Source organism: Belonocnema kinseyi, chromosome 7, assembly GCF_010883055.1.
Source record: "Belonocnema kinseyi isolate 2016_QV_RU_SX_M_011 chromosome 7, B_treatae_v1, whole genome shotgun sequence".
Classification (NCBI taxonomy): Eukaryota; Metazoa; Arthropoda; class Insecta; order Hymenoptera; family Cynipidae; genus Belonocnema; species Belonocnema kinseyi.
The window spans coordinates 44,816,439-44,837,613 of record NC_046663.1 but is presented as its reverse complement, the minus strand read 5'-3'; the positions used below and the strand labels follow the sequence as shown (position 1 = coordinate 44,837,613).

Sequence of the window (21,175 nt, the reverse complement as noted above, 5' to 3'; positions counted from 1 at the left end):
TCTGAAACAAAAAACTACTGAATTCTAGTGAATCCTAATGAATCATAATGATTTCTACTGTATTCTAATGATTTCCACTAGATTGTAATTATCTCTTTTAAAGCCCGCTAAATTCAAGTGAAATCAAGTAAAATTAAAACAAATCAGAGTCATAACATTTATTGCAATAGCTGCATAATAGCTTCTATGGATTTGATTTTTCAATTTTTAATATAATCTATTTTTATTTAAATAAATAAAGTGAGAAAATGAAACATTTTTTAGTTTTTATTTTTTACCTCTAAATAAATATCTTAATTTATCTAATTTTTGATGATAATAAGCATCGCAGTATCTAAATAATGTAAATAATTAATGGGATATGAAATGTAATTTTTATAAACAAATCATACTATTAAAATATCAACATCATGGGAATTTTGTTTGCAAAGTATATTTGTAAGTTGAAATTACTTAATTTTTCGACACGATTATATATGATCATGAACATTTTTTGTCTGGTATAATTTATTTATTTTAAAAACAAATTATATAAACAAATGCATAGCTTGACGATTTATAGATAGAAAGTAACCGTTTTTCTTTCTAATTGTCTTTGAATTATGTTAGTGGTGATTTTTAGTGATATAGACTGGGCATCCGATATTATTCGTTCATTTTACAAACAAATTCTACAAATAAATGCATATAGTTTGGCAATTTATGGCAAAAAGTAATTGTTGTACATTCCTAAGGCCTTTAAATTATATAAGTGATGGTGTTTAGTTTTATAGACCTTGAGTAAACTTCTTTTCATTTTATCGCTTTAAAATTACATAAACAGTTATGCTTAGTGATGAGGATTATTCATTCGATATTATTTTTTTATTTTATTAAAAAAAAAAATAGTTTAGCCATTTGTAGACAGAAAGTAATGATTTTTATTATTGCCTTCAAATGATATCACTGGAAATGTTTTGTTATGTTCTAGGAGAATTAGCTTTCAAGTTTTCGATAAATGGACAAACTATGCATTTGTTTATAAAATTTTTTATGAAATAAACAAATAATATGGAATGAAAATTATTTATAACTAAAAAACACTACTTATATAATTTGTAGGCCTTAAGAATGAAAAACAATCACTTTCTGCCCATAAATTGCCAAACTATACATTTACTCATATAATTTATTTGTAAGAGAAACAAATAATATCGAATAACAAGCCTGAATCACTAACAATTACAACTAATATAATTTAAAGACCGGTAGAAAGAAAAACGGTTACTTTCTGTATATAAATGGTCAAGATATGCATTTGTTTATCAAATTAGCTTATAAAATAAACAAATAATATCGGTGGACAATTTATCTTTGCCAAAAATCACTGCTTATGAAATTTGAAGAGGGTTAAAGAGCAAAACGATTACTTTCTCTCTATAATTGACCGAACTATGCTTTTTAAATAAAATTTGTTTATAAAATTTCAAAAATAATATGGCATAACCAATCTTTATTACTAGGTATTACCACTAATATAATTTCAAAGCTCTAAGAAAGAAAAACGATTACTTTCGGCCAATAACTGCCTAAGCTATGCATTTGTTTATCAAGTTAACAAATTATAGTAGTCAACAGACTTCATGATCAAATATGATCGTTTCGTTAAAATCAAGCAATTTCAACTTACGAATATACATTGAAAGTAAAATTTCCACGATGCTGATATTTTTGTAATGTAATTTGTTTACAATAATTAGATTCGATATCCTGTTAAATATTTACATTCTTCGGGTACTTCAAAATTCATTTTCATCGAGAATGGGATTACTTAGGTTATTTTTTTTTGAGATAAAAAATAACAATTAAAAATGTCTTATTTTCGGTGTGTTTATTTATATAAAATATGTATTTTTAAATTAGGCTCTCAATTTTTTTATAAATAAACAAATATGATGAAAAATGGCTATTTTTTCTATTTGATGTTTCCGGTGCTCGTTAATAACAGGAAAATTGTTGAAATAACCTAAGTTTCATAGAACTGCATTAATTAAAGATCTTCAAATATTATATATTAAAAAATATCAAATATTTATATGTAAATAAATATAACACCCAATTCTTATAAACTTATTGTTTAAAAAAAAGTGTCTACGATTTTCTATAATTTTACGATTTTTTTTAAAGTTATATTGCGAGAAATTTGGATGAAAAGAATATATTGATCAATAAATTTTTACTTGAGTTTATAATTATCAATATTGTAAAAAAATGCATTGATCAGGCATTTTTTGGAAGAGAAATGCGTTTTTTTCTATGTCAATTTTTATTTTAGAACTTTATGATTATTCGAGCAAAATTCGTAATTTGTTGATTGATAATAAAATTATTTAAACAAATTTAATAAACACATTAATTATTCGGGTATTTGTCGACGGAGAATTTGTTTTTTTCTATATAAATTTTTTTAATTACAATCAATTTTATGCTTTTTTTTAACAAATTCATTAAGCAAATGAATTATTTGGGCATTTATCGATGAAAAAGTTTGTTTTTTCAATCTCAGTCCTTTATTTCTAAAACACTATTTTTGGAACAGCCTTATTAAAAGAATCAATGTAATGAGAAACTTAACCTGAAAGGACTGAGATTGAGAAAAATTAATTTTTTTTGTCAACAAATACCCAAATAATGCGTATGTGTATTAAATTTGTTTGAAGCATCAGAGATTTTGTTAACTATGTATGAATGTTAATGAAATTATTATTGAGTTCCCAGTTAAGAATCAATCATGTCGAAAAAATGAATTTTCCCATCCACAGATGTCCAAATAATGCATTTGTTTAATAAGTTTTTTAAAAAAATCATAAAGTTTAGCAACTAACCATGACTGTTCCTAAATTCATTATTAAGATCCTAATTTAAAAAATGGACATAGAAAAAAACGAATTTTGCGTTCGAAAAATGCCCGATTAATGCATTTGTTTATTAAATTTGTTTATATTATGAACAATGATAACATCAAGAAGACATTTTTAAATCATAACACTGTTTCATCCAAATTTCTTGTAATATAATTTTTTTTCAACTAAACATTATGGAAAATCGTAGAAAAGATTCTGTCCATAAATAATTTGTTTTTAACAATTTTTTTGTTTGTCTATTATATAATATTGAAATTTGTTTAAAGAATATTACTTTATGAAACTTACGCAAGTTCAATAATTTTTCTGTTATTGACTAACACAGGGAACGTCAAATAGAAAAAATGGAAATTTTTTCGTGACATTTGTTTATTAATTATTTAATTAATAATGAAAAATAATAAATTAAAGTACGTGTGTCGCTGGCTCTTAGACAAATAACACTGAATTCAAGGGAATTCGATCCGAATGAAGTATTTTCCATTATTATAAAAATAAATTGAAAAAATTCTAATAAATCAACTGAAATCACATTCAACTTAATAAAATTGAAGCATTTAATTGGAGTGAATTCATTATGATTAAAATCAAATCAATTTAATTTAATTGAATTCATGAAAGTTCATGTATATTCAATAAATATCATTAAATTTCAGAGATGTCCAGACAATTTAAAATAATTAATGTAAATTCTAGAAATTCAATGGAAATGAAGAGCATGGTGAATGTACATTTTTAATAAGTTTAATATAAATTCAGCGAAATTCAAGAAAAATAAAGTCCCATCTGATGAATTCAATCAAATTTAAGAGAATTCAAAGTTAACTCCTCTGCATTCAAAGTGAAATAACTGCATTTCTTTAGGTCGATTAAAACTTATTGCACGGAACCTGTCATAAATTATATAATTTTTAAATTTAAGTATAATGTTTGTCCATTCGATTTATGAATGTTGTTCTCCCGATTCAGTATGAAGTAGGTCAATTCTAGAACAAAATCTTATATCTTACAGGTAAATACTATATTCTTAGTAATGTGGGTGATTTGTCATTTTATTATTCACTATCACTTTCCTATAGTATAATTTTATGTCAGAAAAATGCATTAGTGTAATTAAATATTATTCCTTAATGTTTATTTTCCTTAATATAATCACTCTAAAGCAAATGTATTTACATGATTTTATAGAATTTCAAATTTGAAGAAAAATGATATGCGTGGAAATAGTCTAATATAACGTACGAATATCACGTCTCGTAAGCCGGTTTTTTATTACAAAATGCTAATTTTATGTAGATAATCACTGATTATAGATTTTTTTTACTTTAGCAAACATGAAATGTACACTTTTTACTATTTTTCTTTATCAAGATGTAAAGAGAATCTCAGTTTTTAAATAGAACAAGCAAAAATTTATAATGAAAGTATGGAAAACTTGTGAAATTTCATTTATTGTTAAAATTTTATTTACAACTGTTATCTAACACTAAAGTTACTTTTACATTCCAGATTTTTAAATTTGCTTATATTCATCATGATCATAAATTTTGCATTTTTCTTATCCTAGAGCTTTCAAAAAAAAATACATATTTCTTACATTAGTGTGACAAATAAGTTCAAAAACGTAATAAATGAAATCTTATAGAAAATTCGAATTAGATGTAATTAGTAGAATTTTATTCTAACTTGAACTTTGTAGTCCACCCGGATATACCATGGAAAATATGTTTTATGTTTTTCAAATTTTAAGAAATATCTAAACGGTCTCAGATTATGTGTCATATATTTTGTCAATAAGCAAAAGAATCTGCTAATTTGAAAGAATTGTTTTTAAATTAAAAAAAGATGTATAATTCATTTTGAATTTACTGAAAATTTCCACACAACGTTCTCAAATTATAACAGATTTTCTGTAAAATTTATAAAAAAGTAGGTTCTCTCTTTTGCCTGGAAAATTAACCGAATTTTTGTCTAAAGAAAAAAGGGCAAAAATTCCACACAATGTTCTAGTAATTAAGAAAATATACATTCATTTATTGTATTGTAAATTGAGTTTAAATTAAATACTCCTGAAGGAAGCATCCTATCCTTTTATTGAAGTAAAAATGTGTTAATTAGTAAAAAAATTAGTCAATTATTGTGGAATTGACCTACGCCACATCGCTATATATATGTTGCCGGAAAGTGTCATTCTCCTCTATGACGATTTTACATTTCTTTCCTCCTGGCTAGCGCGAGAAGTACGCACGTGTTCTACCTGCGTCATCACTCGCTGGAAACTCCAGACCGCAAGCCTTTCACATGCAAAGAACAGTCCCTATTTTTTTCAAAAAAAACCCCCACATTTCTAAGAATCTTAATCATCTATGATTTGTTCTTATTTTTTTTTTTATTTCAAAAAATCATCGAACTTCCTCATAGTGTCGTCAGAGTATCGTCATACATATACATATACATACATACACACATACATACATATACATACATATACAAGTACAGATCCATTTTAAAAATAATACATTTCTTTCTTTCTACAGTTGTAAAACTTATTATTATAAGTATTATAGTATTTTCGAATTGCGCATTGTAAACTGAATGATATCATAATTGAAAAATATATCAATTCAATTAATTATTAAAAAGATGGTTGAAATCGAATTTTGATAGATTTTTCTTCTGAAAATTTGGTTAATTTCCCGTCAAGAAATAAATCCACTGTCATTTCTCGGTTCTTCCCAATCTCAAAAAATTCCTGGTCATTTTCCGGTCCAGCGGCCATCCTTAACAAACTACAAACATTTTTAAGCGAATAGTTGCATTTATGAAAAAAAGAAAAAATTAATTTTTTCTCCACAAGTGGAATAGTTTAATTTTTATTTAAGACAAAAATAATAATAAAAATCGAATCCTTTTTAAAACAGTTGAATTTTCCACCAAATTCTTTAATTTTTCAGACAAAAGGACGAATTTTTTATTAGAACAGTTGAATTTTCAGTTCGAAAAATGAATTTTTACTCAAAAAAAGGGAAATTTCAAAAAAGTACTTTAATTACTAACCAAATAGATGAACTTTGTACTAAAATTACGAATCTTGAACCAAAGAAATCAATTTTTAAGAAATTAGCTCAACTTAAAAATATGAATCTACAAACAAAAATATAATAATTGATATTTCAAGAAAGCAAGATTTTAATATTAGATCGAAAACAAATGAATTCATATAAAGATGATTTTTCAAAGAAATAGTGAAACCCTCAACCAAAACAGATTAATTTTCAAAGAAAAAGTTCCATTAAAAAAAAAAATGAAATGTCTACCAATCTGAATGAATCCGATTTCCGGTGTAAAGTTCCAGTATAACCTGAAATTGTTAAAAAATTTGTGAGTCTTCTTTGAAATCAATTTTTTTTCGTATTTTCTTTTTCTTTTTAACAAGCAATTTCCTGTGAAAAATGTAAATATAAGCTGAAACTGTTCAAAACTTTTAAATCTTGTTCGATATATAATGATTTTCTATGTTTTAGTGGAACACGCTAACGTAATCTAAAATATTATTAAAAAATGATGAAACTTTACAAACTAATTATTTTTAGACTACAGATTTAAAAAACGGGTAAAAACCATAATAAAACCGAAAAACTGAAATAATTGTTGAAAAATTTTATAATTTAAAATATAATAATGTTTGGATTAAGAGTACTGTTAAAATCGAACTTTGAAATATTTTTATTCTAAAAATTTGTAAAATTCTCGGCAAGAAATAAATTCACTGTCATTTCCCGATTTTTCCCGGTCTCACAAAATTCCCGGCCATTTCCTGGTGTTCACGGTTTCTCGGTACAGCGGCAACCCTGGTTCTTTTTATCTTATGAGAAACACGTTTTTAACCTTCACGGTCCTTGCGTCACCTCTAATTATCTTTTTTTTTCAAAACAAAATAGTAGATTTATTTTTTCGAAAATTTCCAATGCATTTTCGGACCATCCTATTCTACAGCCAGGCAACCATGTGGCTGGGAACTGATAATTTCATGAAGATACGGCTGGATGTGTAACTGGAAGTAGTGGAACTGAACTGTGGATGCTACTGTATGAGCTACCGGTAGAGGTAGAATGTGGATTGTGGGGCTAGAGAGCCCGCTGACTCAGCACGGGATCCCCCGCAGACTCGGCCAATGAGCGCTGCTCCTGCATGCTGCGCGGCGTGATATCTCAATATTACGAAAGCGTGAGGAGCGCGTCGGCTGGCTTGCACCTTCTGGCGTGGTGTCGCGGACCTTTGACGACGCGAGTCGTTGACGAGCCACGGACCACCCAAAACCCATCGAAGTGGGGGCACCCCTGACCCCGGTAGAGTTTTGCGGTGAAGGGAGGTCGCGTTTATAATGCACCGACAAAACGCCCCGACGACGCATTCGCTCGTTCGCTTCGCCCAAAGCAGACTCGCCGGGGAGCCTTGATTAGAAGAAGCAAAGAGGCCTGGAAAAAGATACAAATTCAGAGAACAAAGAATTTTTCTTCAATAAACCGCGCGGAGTAATTTGGGCTTGGACGTGGATTACTACAGACGAGAAGTTGTTACAACCCCTCAACTTTTGGTCGCGATCCCAAAGTTCCTAGACACCGCGATTTCCTCGCTCTTCTTCTTTTCCGGACCCGGCAGGCAGTGAATCTTTCTTGGGATCAACTCAAAAGTCTCAGACTTGCAAACTTGGTTCCAAATTTCAAAAATAAGCAGTGATCAGTCGTGACGAGAAGACTTGTTTGTTTCGTTTGAGGAAAAGTCTTCTGAAGATATTATGATGGCAGTTGCAGCGGCACAGAAAAACAGAGAGATGTTCGCTATCAAGAAATCTTATAGTATTGAGGTGAGTTTTAGTTGGTTTCATTCCGAAATGTGTCTTTTTGATTAGGTGCTATTTTTTTCTTGAATTTTTCTTTCAACTTTTTAGATACCCGGAAAAAATAAGTTGTTGAAGCTTCACTTGACGGAGAATTTAGGATAGGTCAAAAATTTCTAAAAAATTCTCATCACGTTTATTATAGCGATCAGGATAATCCTCGAGTCATGGAATAATTCATTGACTCTTTGAATGAAATTTGTTGACTATTTGTCTTAGAAAATTGCTTTTTCCGTGAGTTTTGGAAAAAATATTTTCAAGTGTCTCATAGAGTTCATCCTTATATTTACCTATCCTTATATGCACACTAGTTATCACAAGTTCAAAAATGAGCATTGTTAAAAAAGATTTCTTAAATCGAGGAAAACATTATACCATGGTTATTTGCAACTAATTTTAGAAGAGAAGTAAAAATAAACTTTAAGAAAAAGAATTCCAAGATAAAATTGTTTATAGTTATTTAGAGCATTGTGTTTATGCTTCTTCTGTATGTAAAAGTTGCAATTCTTATTTCATCCTTATGTATTCATTGTATTCATAGAAAGATTCTTCAAAAATCTCTTTGGTACGTTTCTATTTAAAAAAATTACTTAGAAACAATATTGTTTATAAAATTAATAATTGTAAAATTCCTACATAAAATGTTTTACATACAAATATCCCAAAGAGATTTGAAGAGAATCCTTCAAATAATAAAAGGAATTTTATCACTAAATATTTTCATTTACAATTGGTTATAATTAACAATAGAAACATTTTCCTCGATTTTATAAATAATTTATATTTTGTTTTACAAATGCTTATTTTTGACCTTGAGATAAATCCATTTTTGACGATAGTGAGATAATAATTATTCTAGTATGTTTGAAATATTATCAATTCAATTATCAAACTTAAGTTGACAATAAAATGGTCATTTCTGTTTTAAAATCTATCCATAAAATAAAATTAATTTTTACAATAATTTTGATTTCTGATAACATATTCATTACATCAATTGGTCAAACTTGTTTTGCATGTAAACAATTTTTAAATTTATAAATACTTTTCATTATTTCTCTTATAATAATTAAGTTCACTAAATTTGAAAGATTTTTTTTTGGCATTTACTTTATTTAAGAGTTCGACAGTTTATAATAGCTTATTCCGTTTTGCTATTTATCAGTGTCAATCCTCAGGTATTGTCTTGTTTGTCTTGATCTGTTACTCAAAAGTTAAAATTCTTTAAATTAAAAAAAATATATCAAAATAAAAAATATTTTTCACATGAATTCGAAAATGTCTTGTATGAAATCTGAAACGGTTTTTGTTTGCTTTCAGCGTGCAAAACGTTAACCGCTACTTTTCTACAAAAGCAGCTTTTTCGTTGTTCTGTCATGTTTTGCAGTTTTTCTTTTTTTCTTAGTCTAAGTTTTGATATTGTCATTATTTTTTAAGATTCAAAAAATTACATCATAAAATAATTTAAAAAATTTGAAAACTGTCACGTTCTCGCTAACAGTCAAATTCTCGGATGTAAAGCGATTACCTCGCATGAAAGTAAAACACACGTCCGATTATCGCACTTGTTGCGCAAGATTCGTAACATTCTTAAGACATTAATCAGCCTAGTTATCCACTTTTATTATTTTCGGTTGCCATTCACAAAAATGCACGTAATTTTTATACGGAAAAAACGTTTTGTTAAAGAGTTCAATCAGAATTTGTGTATTCAATTTGTTTATTAAAATATGGTTGAGATGTTTCAAGTGAAGTTTATTTTTATCTTTATTTTCTAGCGATTAAAAGATGAATAAATTTTTGAATTTTCTCGATTATTCTCGAAACTATGAAGTCAGAAAAGAGTTGTCGGAGATTTTAACGGCGCAAGTGAATGTTCCATCGTTACATGTTCGTCGCGTGACTTTGTTGCTTTTTATTCGAGACGTTCCGGCATTACTTTCTCCACATATTACGAATCTTATCAGAAGTCGTGTAATGTAGTCAAATATGCATTTTTTATTTGCGGTTGCACGTTTCGAAGCCGCGTAACTTATACTCACGTGCTTATCATTATAATGAATGAAACAGTCATCCTCAAAATATAAATCTAATAAAAATAAAAAATAAATTCATCGAGTAAAATGGGTTAATCAGAAGCAACTTTGCGAGCAATCATTTGAAATTCTTAAATTAAGAGAGCAAACAAGAAAAATGCAAAGTTTCTGTATTCAACCAGGCTTTGGATTTTATTTGTTAAACAAAATTTTAGTTAAATGAACAAAAGGTTAAAGAAACAAAAACTGGAATAACAGAAAAATTCCGTAAAGGGCTTAACACTCTTTCTGTGAAAAATTAAATCTAAAAGAACAAAAAGAAAATTGTTTACTTTGATGTTTCCGAATTTTTGAGTAATTAATTTTGAAATCTTTTTGAAAATATTCTCTTAGGTACAAAAATGAAATATAATTCGGGGTAGATAACACATTTTTTGTAATTTCCTTGAAAACCTCCAAGAAAATAAAAATAAAATTTTACTCGGTACAATTAGAAAAATAGTTATCAAATTCCTAAAAAAGCAATTCTGGGTAATGTTTTGATGTAGAAAAGGGTTAGAGTGTGATATAAATTGTTTTCGACCCTTTTCATGCTCAAGATATTAAATTTTTAAAGTTAAATATATATATAAACATTTATAATAAGCTGAAATATGAGAAAAATCGATTAGACATATTATAATTTGTTTGTTAGTTGTTGCAATTTTTAATGTATACTATTCTAATATTTAAAATCAATTAAAAATCATGATTTTCTTCAAAATTAATCAAATCTATTACTATTTAACATTAACGCAATCTTTTATCATTTTACACTTCTTTCGAAATATTACAAGTAAGTTATTTCTTACATTGTCTTGTTCTGAAATCTTATTTGAATCAAAATCCAGGACATTTTTATTTAAAAAATTTCTTTTTATTTTCATTTGGAGAAATGTTTTTGTACAAAATTTATCAAAGTTTGTATAACGGATTTTAATTCGGTGAAACATCCGAATTCTTAAAAATATCGGTGATTGACATTTTATTATTCTTGAATTTTTTAGTAAAAATACAAAAGCTGTTTTGGTCTCCCCAGACTGATATTTTATTTCTGGACTAGAAAAAAGGTATACATTTTTATAAACGTTAATGATTTTTGGTTGAATCAAACTTTACTAGACATTTTAAAATTTAAATGTTAATGATGACTTTAAAATTTGTATTATTTTAATATTTTTAATTAATCAACAATTAGTGAAACTCATAAAAATAATTAAAATATATTAACAATTAACAAATGAAATCTTTTATGAATAACGTTTCCTTCAATACATTTCTTCCTATATTGTATCATCCTGAAATTTGATTTTAAATCATTTTTTTTTATTTATTTTTTTTCAGAGAAATACAAAATATTTCTGTAACAAAATTAATAAAAGTGAATATAAAGTAATTATAATGCGTGAAAAAATGGTAGCGATGAAGCAACATTTATTAAACCAAATTTTATTTTTTCATTTAACATTTTATAACTTTAATGTTAATAATAGAACTTTTTATTTTTCTACTATTCTACTATTTCAACATTATCAACTTTTAAATCTTAAAATAATTTAAAAATTAGAAAAATTCATGAAAACAATTCAAGCCTAGTCATATTTAACGTTCATGAAATTTTTTATTTGTAACTTTGATTTACAAGAAAAAGTAATGCAAATTAAAAAAAAAACAGTTATTAGGCAACACAATTTTATTATTTTTTTATTATTATTAGTTGAATTTAAATAATATCAGTTTGTAATTTTTACTATTCTAATATTTCAAATTAATCAACAATAAGTGAAATTCTTTCAAATAATAAAAATCTAGTACCATTGAACGTTAATACAATTTTTAATAGATTTACATTTCTTTCAATATACATTTCTTCTCATATTGTTTCTTTCCGAATTTTGATTTTGAAAAATTAATAAAAAAAAGGTTTTATCACTTTGGTGTATTCGAAAAATATACAAATTGTGTATACATTGATTACTATATTTCCGTGGAAAGCCCGAAACATTGAAAAGAATCAATTGTTTGGTCTCCTCGACTGATATTATTTTTTTGTTCCTAATGTAAAAAATTGCTTGATTATTTCTAAATCAGAAAGAATGTTTTGTAAAACGTTTTAAACCACTTAATCAAGTATTTGGACAAGTCTTCGAAGTAAAAAATTACCCAAAAAATGAAGAAAATTTAACTTTGAATAAATTAAAAAAAAATAATTTTTTAATATAAAGTATAATACTTAGTAAAGATATATAATATAAAGTGTAGGCAATAAATCTTTGGACTGACATTACTTTAGGTGATTCAGGGAAATAGTATTCTGTCCTTGCAAAACTATTGTGAGGTCAGTAAATGGATTTTACAAAAGCAGCTCAGTACTTATATATTCAGCTCTATTAATTCTTTTTAAATAATTCAAAATAATAAGTTCTTTTTTATTTGTTTGTCGTTTGAAGGACGATATAATTTTATAAAAACAAGAGCGCAGAACCTATGAACAGTTTAGAAACTTTTAAAAAGTTATCCATCTATTACATAAAATTGTTGATAAATTTTGTAATTATTTTTCAATTATTGTAGTAAAAATAAAAAATAAATTTGTTTAATGGGTCACTGTTCGTTATTATAGGTTTGCAATAGACCTCTTCCACTTGCTCGCTCCAATGCACGCATGTCTGACTCGTGCAGTTTTTTCTACTGATTCGGCAGTTTCTTGTTGGATTTCTTCGAATTTTATTGAATTGACTTTCGCACGATCGTTTCGATTTCGAAGGTCTCTCAATTATAACATCTTTCAGGAGAAACAAATGAACGATTTTTCTGCTAACACATGGATCGATTTCCATATTCAATACATTTTTTTTCATCCCGGTAGTAATTTTACGCCTGGCTCACGTAATGTAATTTGTTGCTCGACCATGTACTCTTACATCTGAGTAATCAACTAACCTTGCACGATTTTTTCTAGCAGATGCTGCAAATTCTTCACTAACTGCTGATCTATCACAATTCTCGTCTCAAGTTTCGAATTTTCTTTATTTTTATTAAAATTGCTTTAAGATTTTTGGGCTTGAAATAATTTGGTTGGTTTATTTGAATGGGAGAATATTTAAAAATAGGTATGGACAAAGTGTAATCATTTGTTTCCTATCGTTATATAAACATTTGATTTGAGCAAGTAAAATGTAAAATTGTGTACTGATTTAATTTCCTAGTGGATTTCCTCCCGTTCTTTTCTCAATTGGTGCATTTCTGGTGTATACTAAAAAATATTGATTTTTAAATTTTCTAATTATAATAAATTAACTGTTAAAAAAATAGGTTGAGAAAATGTGAATTTATTTATTTTTTAATATTTACCTAATTTGTGAAATGATAAAATTAAATTAAACATAGTTTAATAACATATTTACAATTTATTTCAGAAAGTTAGTTTTGTCAAAATATCAGCAGATGTTTAAAGTTCTCGATCAATTTCCTGTTCTGATTCACTAAATTGATCTTATAAAATATCCGAAAAAATAAAAAATTTTCAACAAAACAGTTGATTTTACAAACAAATTATTGAATTTTCAAGCAAAAAAGATGAATTTTCTAAAAAAGAAAAAAAACAGTAACATTTTAAATCGTGATATATGACTCTTTAATCAAGTAGATCATTTTCATCCACATGATTTCTACGAAATAAGTCGAATTTTCTATAAAATATTTTAATTTAAACCAAACAAATATTTTAATAAAAAGTAAAAAATAGTTAAATTCATCTAATAAAAACAAATTTATACCACAATGGTTGATTTTCCAATCAGACAAGATGTTGCATTCAAAAAAGAAAAAGGTTTTCAACCAAATTATTGAATTTTTAAGTCAGAAAGACGAATTTTCAAAAAAATTTCAAATTAAAATATTTTGACTTTTTAAGAAAATTGTTGAATTTTGAACAAAATAATTAAATACCTAATAATCAGTTTTCATTTATCTTATTATATGCTTAAACAGATGATGAGAAGAATGAATAAAACTCTATCTACTGACTAAGATACATTTTTTATGGTCAAATAGGACATTTTTCAGTTCTGTTAGTTTTATAATTTTCAATCTTTTACTTTTTCGAATTTTTGAAAAGTGTAGTTAAAAAGATTGTCATTTCATATCGAGAGATTGTTGCTTCTTTTCTGCATGTAAAAATAAATGTTTAATCTTTCCTTTTTTTTGTGAAAAACTACCTTATTTCTCATTTGTTGAGTTCATTTCGCACTGTGATCCTTGAATTGAAAAAATGTGAGTTTGGCTCGATATTATTTAAAACGCTTAAAATATGGTTGAAATCCCTAGAAACCTTCGGTGATATTATTAAATCCATCAAAATCTTGGAAATCTGTTAAAATCCGTATAAATAATCCCTTTAAATGGAATAACTTTAATTTATTCCCTAAAGTTCTTTAAAAATCCCTTGAAATTTAAAAACATCCCTAAAGTCTGAAATATGTTGAGGTCCTATAAAATTTAGTTGAATTTTTAAAATTCCTATTATTTTCTGTAAATCATGGAAATCCTTTAAAATTCATTTCTAAAAACAAAATGCATCAAAATAAGTCGAAGTCATTTGAAATTCCTTGAATATAAATTAAATTCAACTGATTCAATTAAGATCTTTAAACAAAAAATGTTCCAATCCTTAGGAATTTATGAAATCCTTGGAGATTCAATGAAACCCTATAAATCTTGTGAAAATTCCATGAAATATTTTGAATCGCTACGAATCCTTTGAAATTTCATTTATTTAAAAGTTGATTCCGAATCTTTTAAAATCGAGTTCAAAACTTTGAAAATCCTACAAAATTCTTTGAAATTCCTTGAAATTTATTTAATTTGTAGGCATTCCTTGGAATCTGTTAACATAGCTTAAAATCTTTCGAATCTTTGAAAATCCCGTAAAGTCCTTTGGAAATCCATGGAAGTCCTTCGTTTGAATAAAAGAGGAATTTGTCATTGTATATGTGAACGCCAAGTGATATTTTGCACTTAGAAGGTTCAGAATTGATGAGAAAAAATTAATTAATGCTTCTCGTTAATTAATGTCATCAAAGACTCAGCTGCACTGACATGTTTGCAAATCTAAACTGCATATCTATCTATCGATCGGATTGAGAAATCAATCGGCCTTGTAGCGAGCATGATAATTATGAATATGTTATAAATATGAGAGCGCAAGTGATTGTAAAGTGGAAATGTGCTCGCGTGCATGCTTCTTGTTCCCTTGAAGAATTGCAACTGCAGTCTTGAGTCTTGAGCTCAGGCTCCGACCGTTATCTCTTTGGAGGCTCGCCTCCGTCTTTGGTTCCGAACATGCGTTGTCCGCGCAAATCCTCGGATCCGCTATGCTAATTCCGCTAGGTTAATTACTGTATTTAAAAGTGATTTGCCCGAACCCTCCGACTACATTCATTTAATTTATGAAAATAATCGTGTCAATGCAATATCGTCATGAGGTATAATACATTAATACATTCAGCCGTTGCACAACCAACTGCGGATTAATTTCCTTTTTTTTCTTTTATCGCCTGCACCTTCATGTCGGTTGTGGATATCGCAGAATTATCGTGTAAGAGACAATTTATCACTTGTGTTTGTCCTGTCTCATTAAAGGGTAATCATTCTTTATACCGTCCCTTGCGACAAAATATTATGGGAAAATCTGTATGTAGGATGTCTAGTAGGGTGACCACAAAAAACGTTTTTGGTTTTCTGAGGAGCGAATGGAAATTAATACTAGTTTATCGAATTGTAGAAAAAACGAAAAAAAATTCGAATAATATTTATAGGTGCATCATAGTCTTTGAATTTTATCATCGCAAACGCTTACAATTTCTTTAAGTGGAGAGAAAAAGTAGAAATAGAACAGCGTTTTTGATTATTTTATCTCTATAACAGGATTAGGTATTTGGAAACATCTGGTCGAATTGTCAAACAAATGTGATTGAAGCTTTCATACAGTTAGCGTTGTTTAAATTTCAACTAATTTTTAATGAAAAATTAGCCACACATGTAACTGAACTTTTAACTATACAGTTGAAATCTTAACTGAATGTTTTTTGAAATTTCATTAACACAAACAAAATTTGTAGGGTAGAGTTACTGAATTTCAGAGAAAATATTATTTTACAGGAAATTAAATAGTGGAGGTCCATAATGTACCCTTTTTTAAAAATTTAGTCTCTATGGTATCATATGTGTATCATATGATGCAACTTCTATTAACGTCACTTTTCTTTCAATAAATTAACTCATGGGTTAATCACTATTCAATTCAGGTCTATACCTGTTTCTGAAGTGTCTTCAATTCTCTTGACATATTTCAGGGAATTTGACCAATTTTAGGGTATTTTTAAAACTTCTATATCATTTTCAAGAGCTTTTAACTTGAAATATTTCATGGTATTAAAAAAATTCCAAGGCATTAATAATTAATTATATTAATTCAAGGGATTTCAAAGCGTTTTTTAATACTTTAGGATAAAGAATTTTCTAGAGTTTTGGAATATATGGAACGATTTAACAGGACCGTTAAGGTTTTGTGAAATTATTGTAAATCTGACAGGATTTTATTAAATGTTCAAAGATTTCAATGATTTTAAGAGACTTTATCATATTTTTAGTGATTTTCAAAGAATTTATTCACAAAAAAAGAGGTATTTTGTAGGATTTCAAAGGATTTTTAATATTTTAGGGTATGTCAAAAGATTCCTAGAAATTTGTCATTGATTTTTAGAAATTTGAAGGGATTTCAAAGGAATTGCAATATTTTAGCATAAATAATTTTCTAGGCTTTCAGGAAATATCGCCAGATCTTACAGAATTCATGATATTTAATAATATTTAATTGCATTTCAAAGAATGTATTCAAGAGAAGTAAGGTATTTCGTAGGTTTTCAGAGATTTTAAGAGTTCTGAAATTAATTTTTTGAATTCACATTGAATTCTTATTAATGTGTCCTGCATTCATTTTAATTCTTTGGAATTCTTTTGAATCTTATTAATGCAATTGATGAAATCATTAAAAGATTTGAAATATTTTAAGGTATATTTTGTTTACTTACTTAGCATTTTCAAAAACGTTAGGACATTTTTAAAGATTACCAGAAATTTTTTATTTGCCTCAATAGTTTGAAGGGATATCAAAGACTGATCAATTTTAGTGTATTTTAAAAGCTTACAAGGCATTTTAAAGACATTCAAACAATTTGAAGAGAATTAGAATTAATCTATCTCGAATTCTTTTGAATTCTTTAAAATTCTTCAAAACTCGCTCAATTCTATCCAATTCAATGGATTTTAAAGAAGTTTTTGTTTAATTCACCTTAAAGTCTTTAAAGTTCATCTTAAACCCTTAAGCATTTCATCAAATTCTTTTGAATTCTCTTTCATTTTTCTAATCTCATTTCAAACCTACTCAATTTTACAAATGTTCTTTCATTTTTGAATTGTTTTCAATTCACTTGATTGATTTTTTAATTGAGCTTGATTTTGTATGAATTTCATCGAATTCTTATCATTTTCCTTAAATGCCTCTTAATTCACTTAAACTTTACTGAAGTCAATGAAAATTTGTTCGATTTTTAAAATTATTTTAATTCGCTTCAATTTTTTGGTTATACATTAGTAGGGTTTGAAAAATTTAAAAATATTTTCAATTATTTTTTGAAAATAGCACAGTATTAATTGAATACACAACAATAGAATCAAGAAATCGAATGTATTTATTTATCGACAGTCTTTATTCGATTATTTTATTTAAAAAGCTAAAGAGAACAATTGTATCTTTTTTTAATGTTTTTTACCTACAATTATCCAGGGTCGAGTCTTTATCGGAAGGCGCGTCCAATCGGTGAATTCATCTCTTGAAATTCCTGGATACTTTTGGAAATATTTCTTAATTTATTCTAATCTTTAAATTCGATTAAGATCTTTATAAATTCCTTGAAATATTTTAAACATTTGTGAATTCCCTGTTTTAAATCTTTTAAATATTTAAATATTTAAATATTTGCAGAAATAATTTAAAATCCTTTCAAATCCATCTAAACCATAAGGAAAATCGTTATTAACATTATTTAAAAAAATTATTATAAATTTTATAAACTGCTTAAAATGCGTTGACGGGAATCGTCAACTAAATATTATAGCTCACATTGTCATCGTTATAAACATATTTCATTAAAATAAAATAAATTTAATTGTATTTTTGCAGATAGATTTGTTTTTATTATTTTATATCAAAACATCTTAATAAAGATTTAGAAAGATAGATTTTTAAAAATTAATTTCAATCTTTATTATAATGGACAAACTTGATAAGAAAATGGCAAAATTGGGCCTTTTTTAAATTTCATTGAAAGTAAGAAAGAACCAATCTTTTTTTGCAAGAAATGCAAAAAGTCGTTTTTGTTTGACATTTCTTTTAATCAACAACACCTGTCAATATTCGACAATGATTTGCAATTGTGTATATTTTTTATGTATTTTAACGCAGAGTAATGAAAAAAAGAATTAATATTGTCCGTAAACACAAAACTCCAAGCATCAGCAAATATGTATAGTTCTTAAACTTTTATTAACACATCACATTCTGAAGTAAAGTGAAAAAGAAAAACACATTTGTCTGAAAAAGTACTATTTTAGCAATAATAGCTGTTTATAATAAACATCAGTTTTCATTGAAGGTCGCATTTGGTTGATTGGTCAAAAAAATTTCATGTATATCCAAGAAAACAGTGTTCTGAGTCTGCTTATGCATAACACTTTTCAATTGTGCATCTTTGATAACGATTCTGCCAAAATTGTCCTTTTTGTATTTGTTTATAAAAATGATGGTGGTCCTATGTTGATAAATATTCCAAACAGTTTTTAGCTTCTAGAATTGTTTTTATCAATAATTTTACATATATTATCAATTTTCAAAATTACTTATTGCACTCTACGAGTACTTTTTCATGGATTTAAAATACCTTTCACAATTTTTTTAATCGACGTAAGCTGAAGAAGAATAAATGTGAATGAATATAGATGTTTTGGTGTTTGACAAAGTTCCAGTGTGAAATTTGATATTAGACTTTTTCCGATTTTTCTTGTTATTAATTTACTAACACGCCCCGACCTTTTGTTTAAAATGGGTTCTATTATCTCCTGATATAATTAATTAATTATAGTTTTAAAAAGTCATAAAAAGGTTTAAGATCAATTCTTATTATATGATGCACCTTTTGTGAAAAATGAGTAGGAGGAAATAGTGCGATTAAGTCTTACTAGCCAAATAGCTTTTAAATAAATAAGCAAGTTCATCTCTTTTACCATTATAAACAAAAAAAAATTATTTTTAGTTTGTTTAGACCTCTTATAATTTTTATAATATATCAAAAGTTATCACTGTTAAAATTTAGAAAAAATTCTGAATAATCTTATTTGATTATTGTTCCACGAATGGATCCACAATGTTCTTCGATAACTAACAGGAAAGGCTTACAATGTGAATATTTACTTCTTACTAGAGGAATACCATCTGAATAAAATTAAAACGTTTTATATAGTACAAAATTAATTATAAATGACTAATAATATTCACTTAATGAGATTGTAATCTTTAACAAATTGGTAAAATATTAGTATATCTTTAAAATATTTGTGGCCCTTAAGACTTTCCCCACTTGTTCAACAATTATCAGTATACGGACTTCAACATTTGTTCTATCCATCTCATACTGGTTTTTCCTAAATAAATATTCGAACTAAAAATAAAATATCTTGAAGATAGTGATCTAAGAATAGTAGGAAGATGTGGTATTAGTTGTTTCTAGTAAAAAAGAAGACACGCTTATCTTGTGCGTGAAAATGCCATAATAGTGATGATGATGAGTACTCGTTGGTATCTTCGGAAAAGTACAAGTCCTCCGACTTATAGGGACTTTTGTTGACCCAAGTCCTGCGAGGGTTAAATCGTTTATCCATTAAACGATTAAACCATCACGGGGATAACAACCTCGTGATGTAAGACTTAACATAGTCATCGTTCATTTATCCAGGCGGTATGGAGTACTTGGCCCACTTTGCATCACGCGATAAATTATTGCTTAACGCACTAATCCGTGCCAGCTACTTTACTCGATTCGCATACAGGCCTATGGGAATCCAGAAGTTCAGATATTAAATAATCACACAGAAAAAATTAGAGTTTCATTCTTTTTTTTTAGTTAATTTTTTTGACAAGATCACTTGTAACCCCTTCCAAGTTCGATGTAAAATATGAGCATCTACGCAGAAAAAAATTAATTTTGATTTTGAATAAAGAAATGGCGTTACAATGTGCGGAAAGAAAACTAAAACATGATTGGATCATATTAAGCAATATAAATATTGAAAGCAATTCAATTTTTTGTTCAGGTTTAATGATAATCAAGAGAGCGAGCATAAGTCAAGTTCAAAATGAGTTTGTAAAAAATGATCTTAAACAAAATTGAATTCTTAGTTTCTTCTGTGTAGCGGTCCTTAAAATATTTTTTATTGAACTATTTTTAGTAAAGAATTTTAAGTAAAAAGTTCAAAAGATTGATAGTTTACATTATTCTATTTTATTGCATACCTTGAATTAAATGAGTTATTTTCAAATTATTCAATTTTAAATAATATTCTGATGGCTACTTTTCAAGTTAAATACAGTTTGAAAATTTTTATCTCTGACATTATAGTTAGGTTACCCATATAAATTTTGCGATACAGATTTGATATGTTTTCACTTATAACAATGAAAAAAGGACGTGGCTCACAATAATACTATATTTTAATTAAAGTCACTATTTTAATTATTTTTGTGACAGCTTAGTGAGTAAATTAAAAGTAATGATGTTATTTTTTCAAACAGGGTAATTAATTAATTAAATTATGATGTTAAATTTTTCCTGATTACTGTTAAAATAATTTTTTAAAGAAATGAGTAAATTTATTCAGAAAGAAAGTTAAAGAAAAAGCAGAAAACCAAAAAAGCTTGATGGGTTCCTGAGATGTGAATAAAAATTTTCAAGCGCTGAGAATGTATCGGAATTCTTTCCGGAACTTTAAATTATACTATATCTTCACAAATCTGTGACAATAATCTCAAATTTACAGAACTTAATATTTAAAGCCAACTGAAACTCGACGCAGACAAGCTTGGAAATTCGGTGTCATATCTCGGGAACCCGTGAAGATATTTTTAGGTTTCTTGAGCCTAAATTGAATATAACTTCTTACTTGATATATTACATTTAAAT

At 27.0% G+C, this 21,175-nt stretch overlaps 1 protein-coding gene across 1 annotated transcript in view; it reads left to right on the top strand.

Moving 5' to 3' along the window:
* Nucleotides 1–7,308: 7,308 nt before the first annotated feature.
* LOC117175865 (tyrosine 3-monooxygenase) overlaps nt 7,309–21,175 on the top strand; it is a 32,033-nt gene continuing 18,166 nt past the window's right edge. The window contains exon 1 of the mRNA XM_033365665.1: nt 7,309–7,770. Within this exon, the coding sequence (XP_033221556.1) occupies nt 7,702–7,770 (69 nt within the window). The 5' untranslated portion in view covers nt 7,309–7,701. The remainder of the gene's footprint in view (nt 7,771–21,175) is intronic.